General features: G+C 44.3%; 1 protein-coding gene across 2 annotated transcripts; it reads left to right on the forward strand.

Annotated features, from left to right (window-relative positions):
- The first annotated feature begins 382 nt into the window (after positions 1–382).
- fn1b (fibronectin 1b) lies at positions 383–18,741 on the forward strand. 2 transcript variants are annotated; one of them, XM_015047559.1, is made up of 46 exons: positions 383–691; positions 848–973; positions 1,179–1,310; positions 1,484–1,615; positions 1,705–1,842; positions 1,930–2,076; positions 2,164–2,334; positions 2,489–2,671; positions 2,807–2,983; positions 3,263–3,418; positions 3,540–3,668; positions 3,778–3,921; positions 4,634–4,755; positions 5,234–5,402; positions 5,504–5,680; positions 5,811–5,942; positions 6,056–6,145; positions 6,220–6,414; positions 7,374–7,652; positions 7,786–8,049; positions 8,140–8,234; positions 8,477–8,645; positions 8,815–8,901; positions 9,078–9,269; positions 10,092–10,370; positions 10,625–10,816; positions 10,909–10,998; positions 11,428–11,694; positions 11,785–11,901; positions 11,991–12,152; positions 12,250–12,405; positions 12,494–12,610; positions 13,174–13,443; positions 13,524–13,711; positions 13,802–13,889; positions 14,182–14,361; positions 14,462–14,551; positions 15,102–15,290; positions 15,445–15,534; positions 15,891–16,303; positions 16,398–16,536; positions 17,188–17,343; positions 17,430–17,555; positions 17,651–17,757; positions 17,843–17,929; positions 18,028–18,741. In XM_015047559.1, exons 1-46 carry the CDS (start codon positions 550–552, stop codon positions 18,103–18,105), a joined length of 7,329 nt encoding a protein of 2,442 aa, XP_014903045.1. In that variant the 5' UTR covers positions 383–549; the 3' UTR covers positions 18,106–18,741. The 2 variants fall into 2 exon arrangements, with proteins under 2 accessions (XP_014903045.1, XP_014903046.1); XM_015047560.1 differs by lacking the exon at positions 10,092–10,370 and having other exon boundaries at positions 384–691.
- The last annotated feature ends 30 nt before the right edge of the window (positions 18,742–18,771 follow it).

The following is an 18,771-nucleotide window of genomic DNA, read 5'->3' on the forward strand; positions in this document are numbered from 1 at the left end:
ATGCTGCGATAGATGTTAGTAAAGACACTACTGAAATTAATTTGAACAAAAATAAGTGCAGCCGTCCTTCCACAAAAATACCAGTAGATGGCGGTAGAATAAATATTGTACTTGATTTATCAGTACAATAAATTACTGCTATCTTGAATTTAGAACAATTCATACACAAATGTTTAGTCCGTTTCTGTAGTTTCGACACTAGTTTTACACCTTACAGTTATTTTTGACTGATTTCATGCACTGAAAGTGACTGGTGAGTATTACTCACTCGCAGGAGGATGACCCAAACTCCAGTAAAAATCCCTCCCCCTGGGGCAGAGCAGCGTCCTGGTATAAAACCGCTTCTCTCGCCTCTCCTCATTCTGGTGCAAAAGCTGCAATCGGAACTACCTGGAGCAGCTGCAGAGAGCTGAATCTCCAAAAAAAAAAAAAAATCTCTCCAAGCTTTGGCTTCTACACACCTCCTTCTGTCTTTTTGTAGTTAAACTTTTTTTATTATTATTATTAATATTATTAAATTTTGCATTGAAATCCGTGTCCATCCACAAAATGACTAGTGGCCCACTGACGGGGTTGCTGGTTGCGCTGTGCGTAAGTAGCGCAGTCCACTGCGCCCCGAAGAAGAGCAAAAGGCAAACCGGTCAGTATCAGGTGTATCCAGACCTGTATGACTCATCTGCTCTCTCTCCAGGTAAACACAAGTTGTTTCGTGTGTGACTTTGTGATGCTTTTAAACTTACGGATTGGAATGAAATGTGAGATGTTGCATCTAATGTTTGTTTTGAGAGCGATTCAACTTAAGCTAACTGCAGCTCATAATGTGTGGTTTCACGTTTTTACTTTTCAGACAGTTGTGAGGAGAATGGTAACTCTTACAGACGGAACCAGCAGTGGGAGAAACCCTACCGTGGAAGTACATTGGTTTGCACCTGCAATGGAGCAGCGGGCATCAAGTGCAAAACAAAGCCTGCAGGTCAGTCAAAAAATCTGAAGTCCACCTCTCCAAGCCAATGTCAACAATTTCAGACGTTTTCATTAAAGCACTGACAAGCAAAGTTAAAGTGCTTGAAAGATCCAGATGTTAGATTTGAGTATTTTTAGACAAATGCAGGACAACAGTCCAATATAGCCACACAATAACTCTTGACCTTTGTGCTTCCTCTGTTTTTTTGTCTCAGCGGACGAGACCTGCTACGATAAGGACAATGCCCGGACATACCGGGTGGGAGAAATCTACGAGAGACCAAAGGACGGGCTGATGTGGGACTGCACCTGCGTCAGCTCTGGAAAGATCAGCTGTACCATAGCATGTAGGTTACACTTTCATTCTAAAGCTCACAGGACAAATGTCGATGTGAAACGACAGAGAACTTGTTTATTAATGCTGCATGACACCGTGTTGCCTTTTAGTGTTAGATGCGTGTCCAAGATGCAAAAGTAATATTTGTTATATCAATAATAAACCTCTTTTGGTGATCGACAGTCCGTTGCCATGATAGTGGGAGGTCTTATAAAATTGGGGAAACTTGGCAGAAGCCTCATGAGAGCGGTGAATACATGCTGGAGTGTGTTTGTCTTGGGAACAACAAGGGAGAATGGACATGCAAACCTGTGGGTGAGTGTCTCCCCTGAAAGCATTAAAACCCTTTTAAGCGTTTAATCCTGAACCGTGCTTACCCATTACTTTGCTTTTTATCTTTGCAGCTGAAAAATGCTTTGACAGCTACGCTGCGTCATCGTATCTGGTTGGCGAGACCTGGGAAAGACCATACCAAGGCTGGATGATGCTGGATTGCACCTGCCTTGGAGAAGGAAATGGACGTATCAGCTGTACCTCAAGGAGTAAGTACGAACTGAATCTGCGTTTAAGCAAATAGGCCTGGTTTGATTTTTCAGCGCTAAGCTCATTTGTCACTATTTCCGAACCAGACCGTTGCAATGACCCCCAGACCAGGAGGTCTTTTCGGATCGGAGACACCTGGACAAAAACTGACATCAGGGGAAACGCTATGCAGTGCGTGTGCTTGGGTAACGGCAGGGGAGAATCGAGTTGTCAAGGACAGAGCACAGGCCGAGGTGAGTTCTGTTAAAGGCGGTCATGTAAACACAAATAAATATCCTGTAACTTTAGTCCTTGACATGGTTTTGATGATCTGTTAACAGGCACTGGTGTAACCCAGGCTCTGCTGCATCGTCATGTGCCCACCGCCGAAGGAACCTGCCGCACAGACTCTGGTTCCTCGTACTTTGACGGGCACCGCTGGATCAGGAGCCAGGGCAGCAAACAGATGTTGTGTACATGCCTGGGCAATGGAGTCAGCTGTCAGGAATGGGGTGAGTGTATATTGAAATGGAACAGAAAATATGCTTCTCACTGAAAAATAGGGTACCGCTGTAGTGCAAACTGAATTTTTTGCGCAAATTCAATTTTGATTTCTGTCACTTTATGTCTGTTCTTACTAAATTATTTCCACTCATGTTCATGCAGAGGCCAGGAACCAGGCGTACGGCGGCAATTCTAATGGCCAGTCGTGTGTTTTCCCTTTTGTCTTCATGGGAAAGACGTACTACTCTTGCACTTCAGATGGACGCACTGACGGGCAGCTCTGGTGCTCCACGACATCCGACTACGAGAGAGATCAGCAGTATTCCTTCTGCACAGAAAAATTTGGTGAGACTCTGAAGCAGAGATGTCGTTTTTACCTTAACAACGACAGTGACTTTGTCGAGGTGTTGTGTTGACTTTTGTTACCGTTAGCCAGATTAGAGCTTGGGAGTAACTATATCATTTCTGTGAAAATTGCAGCCGTTGTGGTGACACAAGGTGGGAACTCCAACGGTGCCCTCTGCCACTTCCCGTACCTCTACAGCGGTCGCAACTACACAGACTGTACCAGTGATGGACGCCGTGACGGCATGAGATGGTGCGGTACCACCTACAACTATGACGTGGACCAGCGTTTTGGATTTTGCCCCATGGCTGGTTAGTGTGAAGTGTTTTGTCAGATGTTTTGTCGGGTTTCCAGTAAATTCATAATATTAAGCAAAAAGATTCAAAATATTCCAGAAGATTTATCTAATTTATCTAAATTCTGTTTTTCCAAGGCAAATAATTAAGTATGAAAAAAATTGCTGGTAAAGGCTATCACATCCACAAATGTAGCACAGCTCTAAACGGAACTGTTTGAACTGCACGCGCAAGAAAAAAAACAACAAAAAAAACAGTTGGTTTTATGCATTTAATTACTCTTTTCCTAATTAGCCCACGAGGAGGTATGTACCACCAATGACGGAGTGATGCACCGTGTCGGAGACAAGTGGGACAAACGGCATGACGTCATGGGTCACATGATGGAGTGCACTTGCCTGGGAAATGGCCGTGGAGAGTGGAACTGCGTTGCCCATTCGCAGCTGCGAGGTGAGACAACTGACTCCATGCAGAGTTGAAATAAAGATGATTTAAAGTTGTCTTGAGAAGACGCGCATTTGAAAGCTTTCGAGTTTGGAGAGAAAATTCATGCTTCTCTTTATGTGTTCAGACAACTGCGTTGTTGATGGCCTGACCTATGAAGTCAGCCAGCAGTTCTCTAAGCGCCACAACGAGGGTCACATGATGAACTGCACCTGCTTCGGACAGGGACGCGGCTACTGGAAGTGCGATGCTATAGGTTGGGTTGTGGCTCACTATCTTCGCTGGTCAATGCTCCACATTTCCACGTCCAACCTTCTCTGTCCAACCAGCTCAGCTTTCCCATCTGCTTGGTTTTCCTCTACTAGATCAGTGCAGAGATCAACAAAATAATGTGGTCTATCAGATTGGAGAGCAGTGGGACAAAGTCATCAGTGGGTATCACTACAGATGCACTTGCTATGGCAAAGGAAGAGGAGAAATGGGATGCGAACCGCTGCAGGCCTACCCAGGTAAGAGAAAATGCCCTTCCATAAACATCAGAATTTAGCGAATGCTAATTTCTTGCAAAGTTACCTACCATCCCATGTTGTATGTAAAACAGAGCTCTTGTTGCTGGATTTTTTTTTTTTCACTCTCAACACCCCTGTCATTTCCTTTAACCTTTGAAGTTTACAGTTTGTTTTTTCTCCTCCCTCACCTGTTGCTGAGTAATGTTTGCTGTCCTGCTCAGATAAAATAATTCATTGGACAGGCAAAAGTTTCGGAAAACCTCCTGTCCTTATTTACACAAAAGTTGCCTAAACTGTTACTTTGAACTGAGTCGAGGAGCTAATGTTGACCTAAAAAGGGACAGCTGTGATGCTTATCGTTCTATCAGGGCCATGCACTGTTTGTGCAGGGTGAACAACCGGTGAGCCTGTGCAATGAGTTCATATGAGAACGAGGGGGCAAATAAAAGTGATGAATATAACGCGGAGGTGTCATTTCAGACTGTCAGCCGTCAGTAGGTGTTGAGCCGGTTTAGCGTCGTCTGGCGGTTTGATTCTGTCCCAAAACTCTGAATCGTTTAGTTGTAACTCATCAAACAGTCCCCGGGTCTCCTCCGCAGGTCACACTGTCATGTTATTCACAAGTCTTTTTCTTTTTCTTTATGTAAGCCACATTTTCATTTTGTGCTTTTTACTGATGCCTCTTCGACCATTTGCTGCTGATACTCCCCAGGCGGCTCCAGACCCGTCCAGGTGCTCATAACAGAAGCAGGAAGCCAGCCAGACTCCCACCCCATTCAGTGGAATGTGCCACCGTCTACCCATGTCACCCAGTACATCCTCAAATGGAGACTTGTAAGTCACACTGAGATTTTTAGGAATTTTATCTTTCGTTGTGTTTTTTTTTTTTTTTTTTTTGTGAGAATTCATAGAGTTTGTAGGTGGAAAGTCTTTGTTGATTTAGTCCAAAGTTTGAGTCCATGAACTCTCTGTGACACATACTGTTGTTCCAGCTAGTTTACACACATTCCCTGTGCAGGTGAAGCCTTCTTTTGAGTGCTTCCTGTCGAAATGTTGCATTTTTTTTTTGTCTGAGTTTGGTTCTTTGACGGACTGGTAACCTGTCTAGGTTGGACACCGCCTATCATCAAATGACTTCCAGGATCATTAGTTTAAGTTGAAGAGCTCTCATGGATGCAGTTAGTTTCATTTAACAAGCTTACTCTCACCTCTGTTTATGTAAAGCTTCTCAGCAGCATGAGAGGAAATATTCTTCATCATAAAACAGAGTTGGAAGCCTTCAGCTCTTTGTCTTTTTTACTCTGTTTTGTAGAAAAACAGTCGTAACCCATGGAGGGAGGTCACCATTCCTGGCCACCTCAATTCCTACACCATCGGTGGACTGCGTCCAGGTGTGACCTACGAGGGTCAGCTAATCAGCATTATGCACTACGGGCAACGCGAGGTCACGCGTTTCGATTTTACAACCGCTTACGGCTCCTGTAAGTTCACTGCAGGGTTTAACAATCTTTGAATGCCACAAAATCAAGAACACTTCCTTAAAGAAAATGCCTTTCTCCCCTACCCAACTAATCCCAAAAAGTGGAGACATGGGAAGGAGAGACGACGCCACCTCCGCCGATTGTGGACATGTCTGAGTCGATAACAGAGATCACCTCCAACAGCTTTGTGGTGTCGTGGACCTCGGCTTCTTCTACCATCTCTGGCTTTAGGTTGGAGTATGAGCTCATCGAGGAGGGCTCTACACCAAAGTACCTGGGTGAGTGTTTGACTCAGAATTAATTTACTTTGGAATAAACTTGAAAAGCACATTCGCATTTAACTGTTTGAGCTGTGTTGTAACTAATAACCTCTTGGGTGTTTCATCAAACCTTTTTGTGCTTCGTCAGATGTTCCCCGCACCACCACGTCGGTCACCATCTCCGATCTTGAGCCTGGCCGCAGATACAACGTCAGCGTGTACGAGATGCCCGAGGGAGACGGACACCCGAACCTCATCCTGACCACCTCACAGACCACCGGTTGGAAAAAATTTCTACCACTCTTCTTAAATAACAAGAAAATTGAGAATACATCAAATTTTGTCCAACTTTGTAAAATTTGTTTGCATAACTTCCCTGATTTCCTCCGCCAGCTCCTGATACACCCACTTTGCTTCCCGTGGATGAGATCACGGAAACCTCCATCCGCATCAGCTGGAGCAGACCTCAGGCTCCGATCACCGGTAACAACCGGCTTTCTGCGCTTATTACTCGAATGTTTGGGCTGTGTAAGTCAACTCCGTGCATGTGCTCGCAGGTTACCGCTTGGTTTACACTCCGTCAGAGGAAGGCAGCAGCACCGAGCTCATCCTCCCTGAGTCGGAGACTTCAGTGACCCTGGTGGACCTTAGCCCAGGTCTCCTCTATAACGTCAGTATCTATGCTGTGGAGGAAAACCTGGAGAGTGAGCCTGTTTCTGTGCGGGTCAGCACGGCCGGCTCGCAAAGACGAGGTACACATTATAAGTGACTGCTTTGCGATATGTTGCAAGTAAGATAACTGCGCAGATAATCAAATTCAGCACCACACGTATGAAGCTGGATGGCTCTTTGGTTTAGCTGATTAGATTTAGAAAAACAATTCTTACGATGTGGAAGGTTATTAAAACAAGCTGTCAGGCATCGATTATATGATATAACTTCAATAGTAAGTTAAATATTTTTCTCATCTTCGCAGTCTGAGTTTTGACAAGCACGTGATTTATGGGGGGAGAGGGGGACGGCAAAGCCTTTCGAGATAAAGTTTTAACACTTGGAAGGACAAATGCTTATGGAGCCAACACCCCTACTAAAGCACAAACACCTCATAAATCCTTAGCACAACGTTTATAAAAGATCATCATTTCTTTTACTTTCTTGTGGCTGGACTGGGAAATCAATCCTTGAAAAATAAAAACAGATGTTGTAGGAACCGACTATCACTTTCATTCCTTCTGTTGCTTTAGTATTTGCTCTGGATTTTCCACCTTGTTTGAGCCAAACTTTGGCAAAAGCTCAACTTGGAAACTGTTAAAACCTTTATTGGACTTACCTTTCAAGTTTGGAATTTGAAAACAAGCTGGATGTTTCCTTTTTGATCATTATAAACACTTGGGTTTTTTATTTATTTATTATTATTACCTTTCTTCCTTGTCTAATATAAATATGGTAGAGGTCTTGCAAATATTTCACAGATCATTTGCTTTATGATAAAAAAATAATATGCACATAACAAGTAAAGAATAGCTATTGGGTTACACAGATCATCAAATACCAATGAGGCAAAGGTCATAGCTGCTCTAAACCATAAAGTGAGTATTCATCCTTGTAAGAAGTAATGCTTAACAGATGTTTGTTCTCCAGAGTTTCAATAAACGTCATGAGAAACACCTGATATTTAACTATGTGTGACCAAATCTTTTCCTCTCCACAGAAAAGATCCCAGCGCCGACCGACCTGCAGTTCTACGAGGTCTCAGATACCAGGATCAGCATTACTTGGGCGGGTCCACCCACCGAGGTTACCGGCTACAGGGTGGTCTTCTCACCAATGGGCCAGGACGGCACCGAGCTGCGGCCCCTTCAGCTGCCCGTTTCCCCCAACGCGTACGCTGAAATCACCCACCTGCAGCCCGGAACGCTCTACCGCTTCTACATCTATGCCGTCAGAGGCGATTCTGAGAGCCAGCCGCTTGTTGGAGAAAAATCCACCAGTAGGGGGCACTGTTTTTATTTATTTTTTTAAACTTCAAAGCTCAGATTATAAAAAAAAAAAAAGAAATAAAACAGATTACAAAACACAGACAGATTTTTTTCACATGGGTTATGTCTTCTTTTCCCCTGCAGAACCTGACTCGCCCACAAACGTACGTTTCACTGACATCGGACATGACAGCGCACTGGTCATCTGGGATGCTCCCCGCGCTGTTGTCACTGGTTTCCGCCTCCTCCTGAGCATCGAGGGCTCCAGCCCCGTTGAGAGGAGAATCCCCGGAGTGGTCACACAGTACCCCTTAAAGAATTTGCGCCCAGACACGCAGTACACGGCAGAGTTACACTCTGTGCAGAACAATGAGCTGAGCGAGGGAACCACTGCGTATTTCACTACCAGTCAGTTGAATTGAATGAAAACTTTCACCCCAGGCTAGAATGTCTTTTTTTATGTGGAGCTTTCACTCATGTCTTCTGTCTTGTTTGCAGATCCTCGGTTGGGAAATGCTCCTCCTTTCAGCACCGAGGTCACAGACACCTCCATCATTATTAGCTGGATACCTGTTCGCAGATTCAGCTACAAGGTAAGGTCACCGCCGTTTTGCTCCGATAGCTCCAAAACTGTCGCCGTTTCTATACATCAGTGAAAAGCTACATCTCCGTCTTCAATATACGAAGCTGATTAGTTAGGCAACTAACCCCAGGAGATTAGTTGTTTGCTGAAATCTCAGCGTGTCGTTTTGGTCAGTTGGGAGCAGATTTTAGATGCTGTGCTACATCTTATGAGTATCTGCTGATCACAACGTTTTCTCTTTGCTTTCTTCAGCTTTCTGTGCTCCCGAGTGAGGAAGGCGAATCTCCTAGAGAAGAGACCTCGGACTCTGGGCGTATTGACATCAGTGGTCTGTACCCAGGAACTCAGTACACCTACAGCGTTCAACCCATTTTCAACGGCCGCAACCGTGGAAACCCCATCACCCGCAACGTTGTCACCAGTGCGTCTGCATTTCATTTGACTGGAGTGAAAACAGATCTGATAACGGCTGCTCAGCATGAATCTTTGTTAAAGTGTTTATAGCCAGAATGATGTAATGCTTATGTGAGCACTGTTTAAACAATTTGGCGAGACCTTAACAGCTGCATAAAATCTTTTCTCTTGTGCAGCTGTGTCTCCTCCAACTGACCTCAGGGTGGTGTCCAACCCGGACACGGGAGATCTAACGGTCTACTGGACAGCCTCCAGGACATCAGGTAAATATTGACTAAGCACCCCCACGCACCGCCAAGCTGCTGGATGGGACCCAGTCTAGACCTTGGCTTTAGATCCCCAGCCCACCTGGACGAATGTCTCCATTACCTCTTTCTCACAATCATTTGATAATGTGTCCAACTTTTTCAAAACTCTTTCACTCCCCTATTCTCCGCAGGGATCTCTGGCTACAGAGTGACAAGCACGCCAAGCAGTGGCCACAGAGGGAACTTTGTGGAGGAGTTTGTAGCAGCGGATCAAAACACATACCTTCTGGAAAACCTGAACCTGGGGGTGGAGTACAACGTCAGCGTATTCACTCTCAAGGGACCAGCGGAGAGCGTACCGATATCCACTGTTGTCACCCCAGGTAGAGCCGCCAGGAAGGCATCTTTCCCTGTTAACCTCACAGCTGTGCCAAAAGAAAGCGTCTTGTTAGTAGGCAGATTGGTTTATTATTCAAATAACCTAAAGCTGTATCTTTGTTCTCATCTCTGGGCAAAAGTTTCAAACCAAAAATCTCAAAACAAAACACATAGCAGGGGCAGCAGCACAACAGACCCTGTTAACAACAAGAAGCCTGATTTCCTATAATTGTTGTAAGGCTCTTGATCAACTGTTTTTCAGCCAGCCTTCAGGTAATTGTATATAAGTAAAAATATCTTGTGGATGAACAGAATCTAACCCAAAACCTCTTTAAAAGACCACGAGAAAGGTTGATTCTTATTACAATGAAGTGGAGGATAGATCCAAAATTTTTGTCTTATTTTGGTAAATACAGCAAAAACACTGTTAGCCGCTTTCCATCTCAGGCAAGGACAATGTTTGTCAAACGTTAAGCCAGATATTAAAAACCTTCAAGAAGGTTTTAAGTCTTTGTGCAAAAGCAGTGCTAAATGCTAAAACTAACATGATCACTGGATGAGCTGTGAACTGCATGAAGATCACATTTAATACAAACTCTCCAGCATGGCCAGTACCTTTAAACATTGCATGCATTTTTTCATTTTAATTGATGGTTACTGTTGTTTTTTTGTTTTTTTTTCATTTGCTGTGTTGTTGTTTGGCATGGCTTCTGTTACCCAGTACTTCTCTGACTGCTTTAATTGGAATGACACGTTGCTGATGTAATTCTGTTCTCCTTTCTGTCTGGTCTTGCCTGTGCTTGGGAACTGCTCTAACCGCTTTTCAGAGATCCCCGTCCCAACTCACGTTGACTTCGTCGACGTTACTGACACCACCATTGGCCTGCGCTGGATCCCTGTAAACTTTACCGCCATCACTGCTTACCGCATAACGGTAGTTACCTCAGGCCAGAGCATGCCCATCTTTCAAGACATGGTGGAGGCGTCCGCTGGTTATTACACGATTCACGGCTTGGAGCCCGGCGTGGACTATGACATCACTATCGTCACAGTTACAGAGGAGGGAGAGAGCAAGCCGACCACATACACAAAACAGACCGAAGCTGGTGATTTCTTTTTTTACCACTTAATTCAAGGGAAATTTATTTTCAGAGACACAGCGACACACTCTGCGTTTTATTTGTTTGACCCTTGTGTCGATTTTTATGTGCAAATACCGATTTCTACAAAATCTGATTATTCTTTTCATCAAATCAAACCATTCATATGCCTTTTGTTGAATTTAGCTGTAAAATGTGCATAGTGTCTCATTTAAATAATGTCTTGTCCATAGATAACCTTCAATTTTCCATTCTTCCAGCTGTGCCAGCTCCAACCAACTTGCAGTTTGGAGGTGTGGGTCCAGACCACATCCGCGTGACGTGGACCATCCCCAACATCGCCACGCCCAGTGAAATTTCTCGTTTTGTAATCCGCTACCACCCCGTGAACACGGACGACGACGTAAAGGAAGTCAATGTTGGTGGCGCCACTAATACCTTCCTGCTGCAGAGTAAGACAACACACAGTTTACGGTGTCTGTTGCAACAGCAAAATTACATGTTGCAATTATTATTATTATTATTTCTCTTCTTTTCTATAAAGACCTGCAGCCCAACACGGAGTACCGTATCAGTGTTGTCTGCGTCTACGGTGAACGAGAAAGTGAACCTGCTACAGGGACTCAGAGAACGAGTGAGTATTACGGAGTAGGCTGTCTTATGAAGATGTGAAAGCTGACGGAAAATGACAAAAACTCAATTTTCATCATTTATATGGTGAAAACTGCATGTAGTTTCATATAGTTTAGACCTGTCAGAACCATCCCTGGCCTCATATTGTTCTCGATCAGTAGTTCTCCAGACTTTATGAAAGTCTTTGTGAGAATCTATGTGGATCTTAACAACTGATAGATGAAAACCCAATGAATGGATGATTCACATCACTTAAAGACATAACTTTCCGCTCGTCTGCGAAGAATTTTTGCTTTAATTTCTTCTCCCTTGTCCACATTTATTAAAATGAAACAGCCTCCAAGTCATTTCAAACTGTTTTAGATTTCTTTCCAGATTTGTTTTTATGCTGATTTCCAATTCAGTTCAATTTCCTAAAACCTCCTTCCAGTTCTGGACTCGCCGACTGACCTGCGCTTCACCGACATCCGGACCAACTCCTTCACCGTTCAGTGGCAGGCTCCCATATCTCCTATCACGGGCTACCGATTTCGGTACCAGAAGACAAGCGGTGGGCGAGCCAAGGACGACAGGCTGCCCCCATCCAAGAACCACTTCACTGTGACCGGACTGGAACCCGAGGCTGAGTACATGATATATGTGTACGCCGTCTACGACAATGAGGAAAGTCAACCTCTAACTGGAACGCAAGCCACCAGTGAGTTTTTTTTTTTTGAAGTGAGATCCCTTTAATCTTTGATTATGACCGATGTCATTCTTTTACCTCTTTTCTGTTACTGCTTTTCAGTCTCTGATGCACCCACTGATCTTGAGGTAACGTCATCCACACCTACCAGCATCACCATCCGCTGGGACGCCCCCTCTGTTGAAGTGAAGAACTACAGGATCACCTACGGAGGCACAAGTGTGTAGTCGTGATTCATTTCTAAATGCGGTCCACACTGCGCAAAAAGTGCAAAGTTCGACGGCAACATTTAATTTATTTGCTTCTAGGTGGTGAATCTCCTCAGGAGTTTACGATCCCAGGCTCCCAGACCACCGCCACCATCACTGGGCTCAGGCCCGGCACTGACTACACCATCACGGTTTATGCCGTCACAGCACGAGGAGACAGCCCTGCCTCCAACAGGCCTGTCTACATAACACACAGGACAGGTATTATGATGGGAACAAGAAAAAAAAAATACACAGTTTTAAGAGATCTTATTGTTAGAAGGGATCTAAACGTTTCATTAATTCCCATTTTATTCAGATACCGAACCCCCCACTGACATGAGGGTCACTGATGTGACCGACAACGGCATTAAAGTGCGTTGGTCTCCGCCTCAGGGTCCAGTCAGAGGCTACAGAATCACAGTTGCCCCCAAGAATGGTTTGGGACCTTCCTTCTCTGAAGTAGTGGCTCCCCGTAAGATATGCTATGTTCTTACGTAACATTCCTAAATACATAAGGGTATCTTCCTCAAAAACTGACCTATTTTACTTTTGCTTTGCAGAGACGACAGAGAAGTCTTTCATAGGTCTGATGCCCACAGTTGAGTACGTTGTCAGCGTTTCTGCCTTGGGCAATGGTGGACAACCCTCCTCCCCTGTTGTGGAGAATGCTTTCACTGGTTAGTGTAATTCAAACATCTGAAACTGATGCAAGAATAGGGCTGCTTTGATAAAAAAAATATGTGTTTGATGCATACAAGAGGCTTGTATATAATAGAAAAACATACTTTAAATGTGATGTATGAAAGAAAAGAAAATCCTTGAGAAATGTCAGAAAATGACAGGATAGGATGGACATCTGCGGACAAGCTGAATCAAAATAATTAGATTCATTTTAAAGCTCCTTTAGAATTATTCCATCAATTAGAAACCGGTTTAGCACAAGACAGAAACAACGGATTTGCTGTTCTCAGTCTCTACAGCAACATTGTAAAGCCATGCCTTTTGGGATGCAGCCCTTGTAAAGACAGTGTACAAATTGTGAAAATGCCTGTTAAGGAAATGGACAGTTTTAAACAACGTAAAGGTTGGAGTTAAAAAGATCTTGAAAGATGGACACTTTGTGGAGTTAATCTCGTTTTGGGAACAGGATAAGACGTAAAAATAGATGGTGTACAAAACGAGTTAAAGCTCAAGCGTTGCTATGAAAGGAATATTTCATCCTCCTTCTTCTGTGTCGCAGCCATGGACCATCCCAAGGACCTGATCTTCTCCGACATCGACTCTACCTCCATGCGCATCACGTGGGACAGACCCGACGGCACGGTGACGTCTTACCGCGTCTTGTACTCCAGCTCAGAGGAGGGAGAGAGAGAACTTCGCCCGGCCCCCAGAGGTGATCAGGACAGCGCTGTGCTGGGAGATCTCCGTCCTGGGACTGAGTACACAGTGAAGGTCATTGCCTACAACGGCCGGACTCCCAGCACGCCGTTAGTGGGAACCCAAGCAACAGGTAGGCATTTAGGAAACACATTCCTATGCATGACTCGCGTACATGCAAGCTTAATGTTTGCTTCGGTGGCTTTCTTTTAGTAATCCCTGCGCCGACCGACATGATGGTCTCTGAGGTTGGGCCGTCTGTCTTCACGATTACGTGGCGGGCTCCAAACGCCCGCCTGACAGGCTACCGCGTGGTCGTCACCCCAAAGAATATCAACAGTCCCCGTAAAGAAATGAACGTTGCCCCAGACACCACGCGTGTGGTTGTACCAGGGCTTATGGTAAACAACATTCTTGCACACAAATGAAAACTGAGATAAATACATTTTATTCAGTGGTGGCACATCAGTAATATGTCTTTTGTCCTTTAGGTTGCAACAACGTATCAGATTCAGGTCTACGCCTTGAAGAACTCTGTCACCAGCAGACCACTGGAAGGAGAGGCAACCACACTGGAAGGTCTGTGGCTTCTCTACTTCCCAAAATGTATTCATCGTTTGCTTGCCAAGAGGAAGCCATTTTGTAATCTTTCTAGTTCCTTTTTTTTTTTCTTTTTGGCTTTATCTGAGGCTTTATTTGGTCAGAACCATTAGTGGAGTTATTATTACTGGCAGGTCAGAGGGAAGAGGCCTCCATGAAAGATTACGAGAACAGTCGGCATAAAGAAATGACAGATGAGGCTTAAGGCTCTTCCACCATGATGTAGACATTTGCAGAACTCACTGATCTGTTTGTAACTTGGTCAATGCAGAGGTCAGCGCTCCTCGCCGTGTGCACGTCACCGATTCGAAGGAAACCTCTTTAACTCTGAGTTGGCGCTCCAAGGGGGAGACGGTCACTGGCTTCCTCCTTGAAGCTACGCCTATGAGCGGTTCTCGTGACACCATCAGAAGGACCATCCCAGGAGACACGTACACCTACACTTTGACCGGTTAGGCCTCATCTCTCAGCTAAATGAACTGGTTTGTCATCTGAAGTGGTTTGTTGGATAGGTCTCACTTCACAGTGTGCGTGTTTCTGTGTTTTTCCAGGTCTGCGGCCAGGAACCACTTATTCTATTAACTTGTACACTCTGAATGGAAACACAAGGAGCGCTCCGTTTACTCTCCGGGGTCACACAGGTATAAAACAAGTCGGTGTGCCTTATCTTTTAGACACCTTGGGAAGCATCAATGTGGTAATTTTGCATAATTGGACCTTTATAGTCACACATGGACATGGTTGACTAAGAAGAGTGATGCACAATAAAGATACGCTTTCTTTTAAGTAGGTGTAAAGTATTTTTATTTTTTTTTACAGTTTGTTAGTAGCAAGACTTGGACTACACCAACATTCACAATAACAACACATACTGAATTTGTTGTAAAACTTTAGTTGATTTATTTGAAGTATACTTTCCTTTTTTAAGGTAAAAAAAAAAGGATCCATATTTTAATTGTTGCTTTACCACCAGAACATAAGACATGAACTAATGGAAGGACTTTCTCCTTCACGATTTTCTGTATTCATTGTTCTATAAATAATGGCAAGTCATTCAGGTCCTGGAGCAGCAAAGCAGCAACTTATTTTCTACTGTAAATGAAATCATCATTTGTCGAAACTTAAAGGGGGAGAATTAATTTTTTTGAAAATAGTTCATGACACGCATGATGGGTTTTTTTTTCTCTGCAGTTAAACCCGTGGTTCAGGCTCCTACCGGCCTCCAGTTTACATCTTTGACCCCCACTGCCATCTCCTTCACCTGGCAGCCACCTCCCACACAAATCACCGGATACTACATCACCTACGAGGAGACGGGAAGAACCCCGCAGGAGCTCATCCCACAACCCCACGCTGGCCAAAACTACGCCACCATATCTGGTACGTCCAAATCATTTCTTGTCCAACTAATACGATCTAATTTCAGAGTTAAACAGTACCAAAGTCTTCTTAAAACAAAGTAGCCACCCTTTGTATTTTTTTTTTTTTTGCACTAATAAATTAACTATACGTGATGTGCAATGTTTCTGTTCAGGTCTGAAACCAGCCACAGAGTACATCATCAAGATCATCGTCATCCAGAACGGACAGAGGAGCACACCTCTGGCGGGAAGGATCAGGACTCGTAAGTATTTACCTTTTATATTAAAACAAAGTGGTTGCAGGTAAATGAGTTGGAAAAATATTAGATTTGAGCCTCTCCTTTTATTTGCTCAAATGCATTTTTTTTGCTGTAGAAAGCCTACTACATTCAAACAGTGTTTGGCTCTTTTAAAAACATACCTGTTTATAGTTTGAATGTCTTCACAAATGTCATTCAAAAATATCTGCGTGTGTTTGCAGCGCTACGTCATGAAATAGTTGCGTTTTAGTCCAAAGCTGCAGATGTGCCGCGTCCTGTGTGGCTGTGACAAATTAGCTTCGCCGTAGCTCTGCCTCATCTAACCTGCTTGCTTCCCTAACCTCGTCTCTCCCGCCCAGAGCCAGACTCCCTGCTTCCCCAGCCTCTGCCGCCGCCGTACCACACCGGTGCTGGCGACAGGCTGGATGTGCCCGAAACTCACATAGACAACCAAGTCCAGTTTACGGGACCCAACCAGGATGTAGTTGGGGGTGTGGAGTACACAGAGTTTAACAACAATGGAGGCAACCCGCAGTCGCCCAATGAGCAAGTCCGTGAGCCCCTGGTGTTTGTCCCTCTCCCCGATGCAGAAGGCCATAGGCAGCCTGTCGTGAAGCTCAAATTTCCCATCAGAGCCTCGCTTTTTAACGAGACAGGAGTGCCACAGGAAGCCCAGACTCAAACCAGCATTTCCTGGAAGCCTTACAGGCAGAGCAATTCCTACCTCCTGTCCTGCAATCCTCTCACAAGCAGAAATGAGAAGATGTTCACGGTAAGGAGCAAAACCCAAAACGATTTTAGTCGGCGCAGCATGCAGCCGGAGCCATGTAACTCATTTCAAATTCAATCAATTCCCGATCTTACAGGCCCGCCTGCCAGGCACAGCCACCACCGCCACCCTGATAGGACTCACTCCTGGAGAAGACTACAATGTGATAGTGGAGGCGCTGCTGGGCGCGCTCAAACACAAGATTCTGGAGCAAAAAGTCACAGCTGGAAACAGAAGTAAGCTCAGTGTTCAGGGAAATAGCGATGCAGCGTCTGCAATGACCTGCTGGGAAGTCTGGACTCCAAACGGGGCAGACAAAACAAAAATGTCTTAAAATATAGCATCTCTGATCCGTTTGGGAAAATATGCAGCAGAAACAGACTCGTAGTCGTTACTACTGTAATGGCATTAAATGTTGGGATTAAATATTACAAAAACTAATTAGAAATATTTTATCTTATAAAAAAATGACAGAAAAGTTGTAAATGATGTTCTTAAACAATGAAATTTGTTGAATTTTTTCTCTTTTTTTTATTCTACTTTTGTCAGCATAGACTTCAGCACATGGATGTAGTTCAGAAATGTTGATACTTAGCAACTTAGCCAGATTTATAGCCAGAGGATATATAAAACAAATTTTAAAATCCCTTTTCTTTTCAACCAGAAAATTCTCACTAAAAAACCCCTTAAGATGGAAAAATATTCAAGATAAATTTGAAACAACTTGCAACTCTCAGATCAGATTTCATATTTCTGGAGACTTGTTTAGATATTCAACATTATACTATGAAAATGAAACCGTGTTTATAAGCAGACTACAAAAATGATGTCGATCTGTGATTTTCTTTTTTTTTTTTTTTTAATTCCCAATCCTAATCTTCTGCCAGTATCGAGTGGAGTCCCCACCACCAACGACCCATGTTACGACGCCTTCACTGCCACCTACCACGACGTCGGAGGCGAATGGGAGCGCATGTCCGAGACGGGCTTCAAGCTGTGGTGCCGCTGCCTGGGCGGCGGTCACTTCAGATGCGATTCATCGAGTGAGTTTTTGCAGAGTGCTCACATATTCGAACATAACCGAGCAGGTTTCTCTCGATTTCCGTTACAAGTTTGCCTCATATTGCAGAGTGGTGCCATGACAACGGCGTGAACTACCGCGTCGGAGAGCAGTGGGATCGCCAGGCCGAGAACGGACACCTCATGAGCTGCACCTGCTTGGGAAACAGCAAAGGAGAATTTAAGTGTGAACCACGTAAGGCTTCTTTCGCACCCAGAGACGTTTTCTGACGCCGTTGTTGAGGAGTTTCCGATGCAGCCGAGTTTTACTGTGCACGCCTTTTCACACAGACGCGTCAGTGTGTTACGATGAAGGCAAAACCTACCAGGTGGGCAGCCAGTGGCAGAAGGAGTACCTAGGCGCTATCTGCACCTGCACTTGCGATGGAGGACAACAGGTTTGATAAATCGGTCCTTCAGTTTTTTTGTGGTGAATTAGATGGAGCCTTAATTGACGTGTGTGTGCCTGCTTGTGTCTCACAGGGATGGCGGTGTGAGAACTGCCGCAGACCAGGCTCTGATGTCACCCTGTTGGAGTCCATTAGATATGGAGAAAACACACTTCGAAAAGTGAGATGAATATATATATATATATTTTTTTTTTGCAAGTATTGAATATAGCTCTTTTCATCAACTCCTCATGTTGACGTTGCACTCTTATTTTTCAGAATATCCATTGCCCCATCGAGTGCCTCCGACCTGAGCTGCTAGCGGATGGAATCACTCATCAAAATGCGCAGAAGTAACTTCTCGTATGGTCGCGTGACTCTTGCTTTCGCTCCGTCACCGCCTCAGTTGCTGCACTGTCTCACCTTGTAGAAGCCATGCTGTTAGTGTGACTGCATTATCACTTTCTATGGCACATTCACGTAGCTTCCTGCCCTGCTGCCTGGTCTGTCCAGATCTTTTTTTTCCAAGCCAGTCAGTTCACTGTTGAAAACACCTGCCTAATGACTGAACTGAGGGCTCTAATGACCCATTACAGCTAGATGTAAATAAGGTTATAAAGGCTACTTATCCAGCTGGCATTTGTTTTCCATTGACATGTTTTGGATCTACTCGTCATAAAACATCGTCAGAAAGTAAGCACTGTGTTTAAGAATGCAAAGTAGTTGGCATTTTTAATTGTCTACAAGCATCTGGTTCTTTTTTGTAACCCTTCGTTTTGTAGGTGGAAGGGTCGCACTGTGTGTGATTGACGAATCTTTAACATCTTTTTTTTTTTTACCAGTTCATCCCTTTAATGACGCTATTCGAATGTTTGAACTAGGCTGTGAGAATGTGAACCGGTCTATTTTTGTACTTTGTCAGTGCCAATGTTGTTTCTGTCTTTGACAAAAGTCCCTTGTTTTAATAAAGCTGGAGAGATTCTAAATTTTGAATGTTGTTGTATGATCATCTCTATTTTTTGT

The sequence above is a fragment of the Poecilia latipinna genome, unplaced genomic scaffold (assembly GCF_001443285.1).
Source record: "Poecilia latipinna isolate Pla-1442-1.1 unplaced genomic scaffold, P_latipinna-1.0 Scaffold833, whole genome shotgun sequence".
NCBI lineage: Eukaryota > Metazoa > Chordata > Actinopteri > Cyprinodontiformes > Poeciliidae > Poecilia > Poecilia latipinna.

Coding starts and splice junctions, on each gene's coding strand:
- fn1b (XM_015047559.1), top strand. CDS start 550: ATGACTAGTGGCCCACTGACGGGGTTGCTGGTTGCGCTGTGCGTAAGT. Junction 13,712..13,801: donor TGGTTGTACCAGGGCTTATG/GTAAACAACATT, acceptor TTTGTCCTTTAG/GTTGCAACAACGTATCAGAT. Junction 15,291..15,444: donor AAACTACGCCACCATATCTG/GTACGTCCAAAT, acceptor GTTTCTGTTCAG/GTCTGAAACCAGCCACAGAG.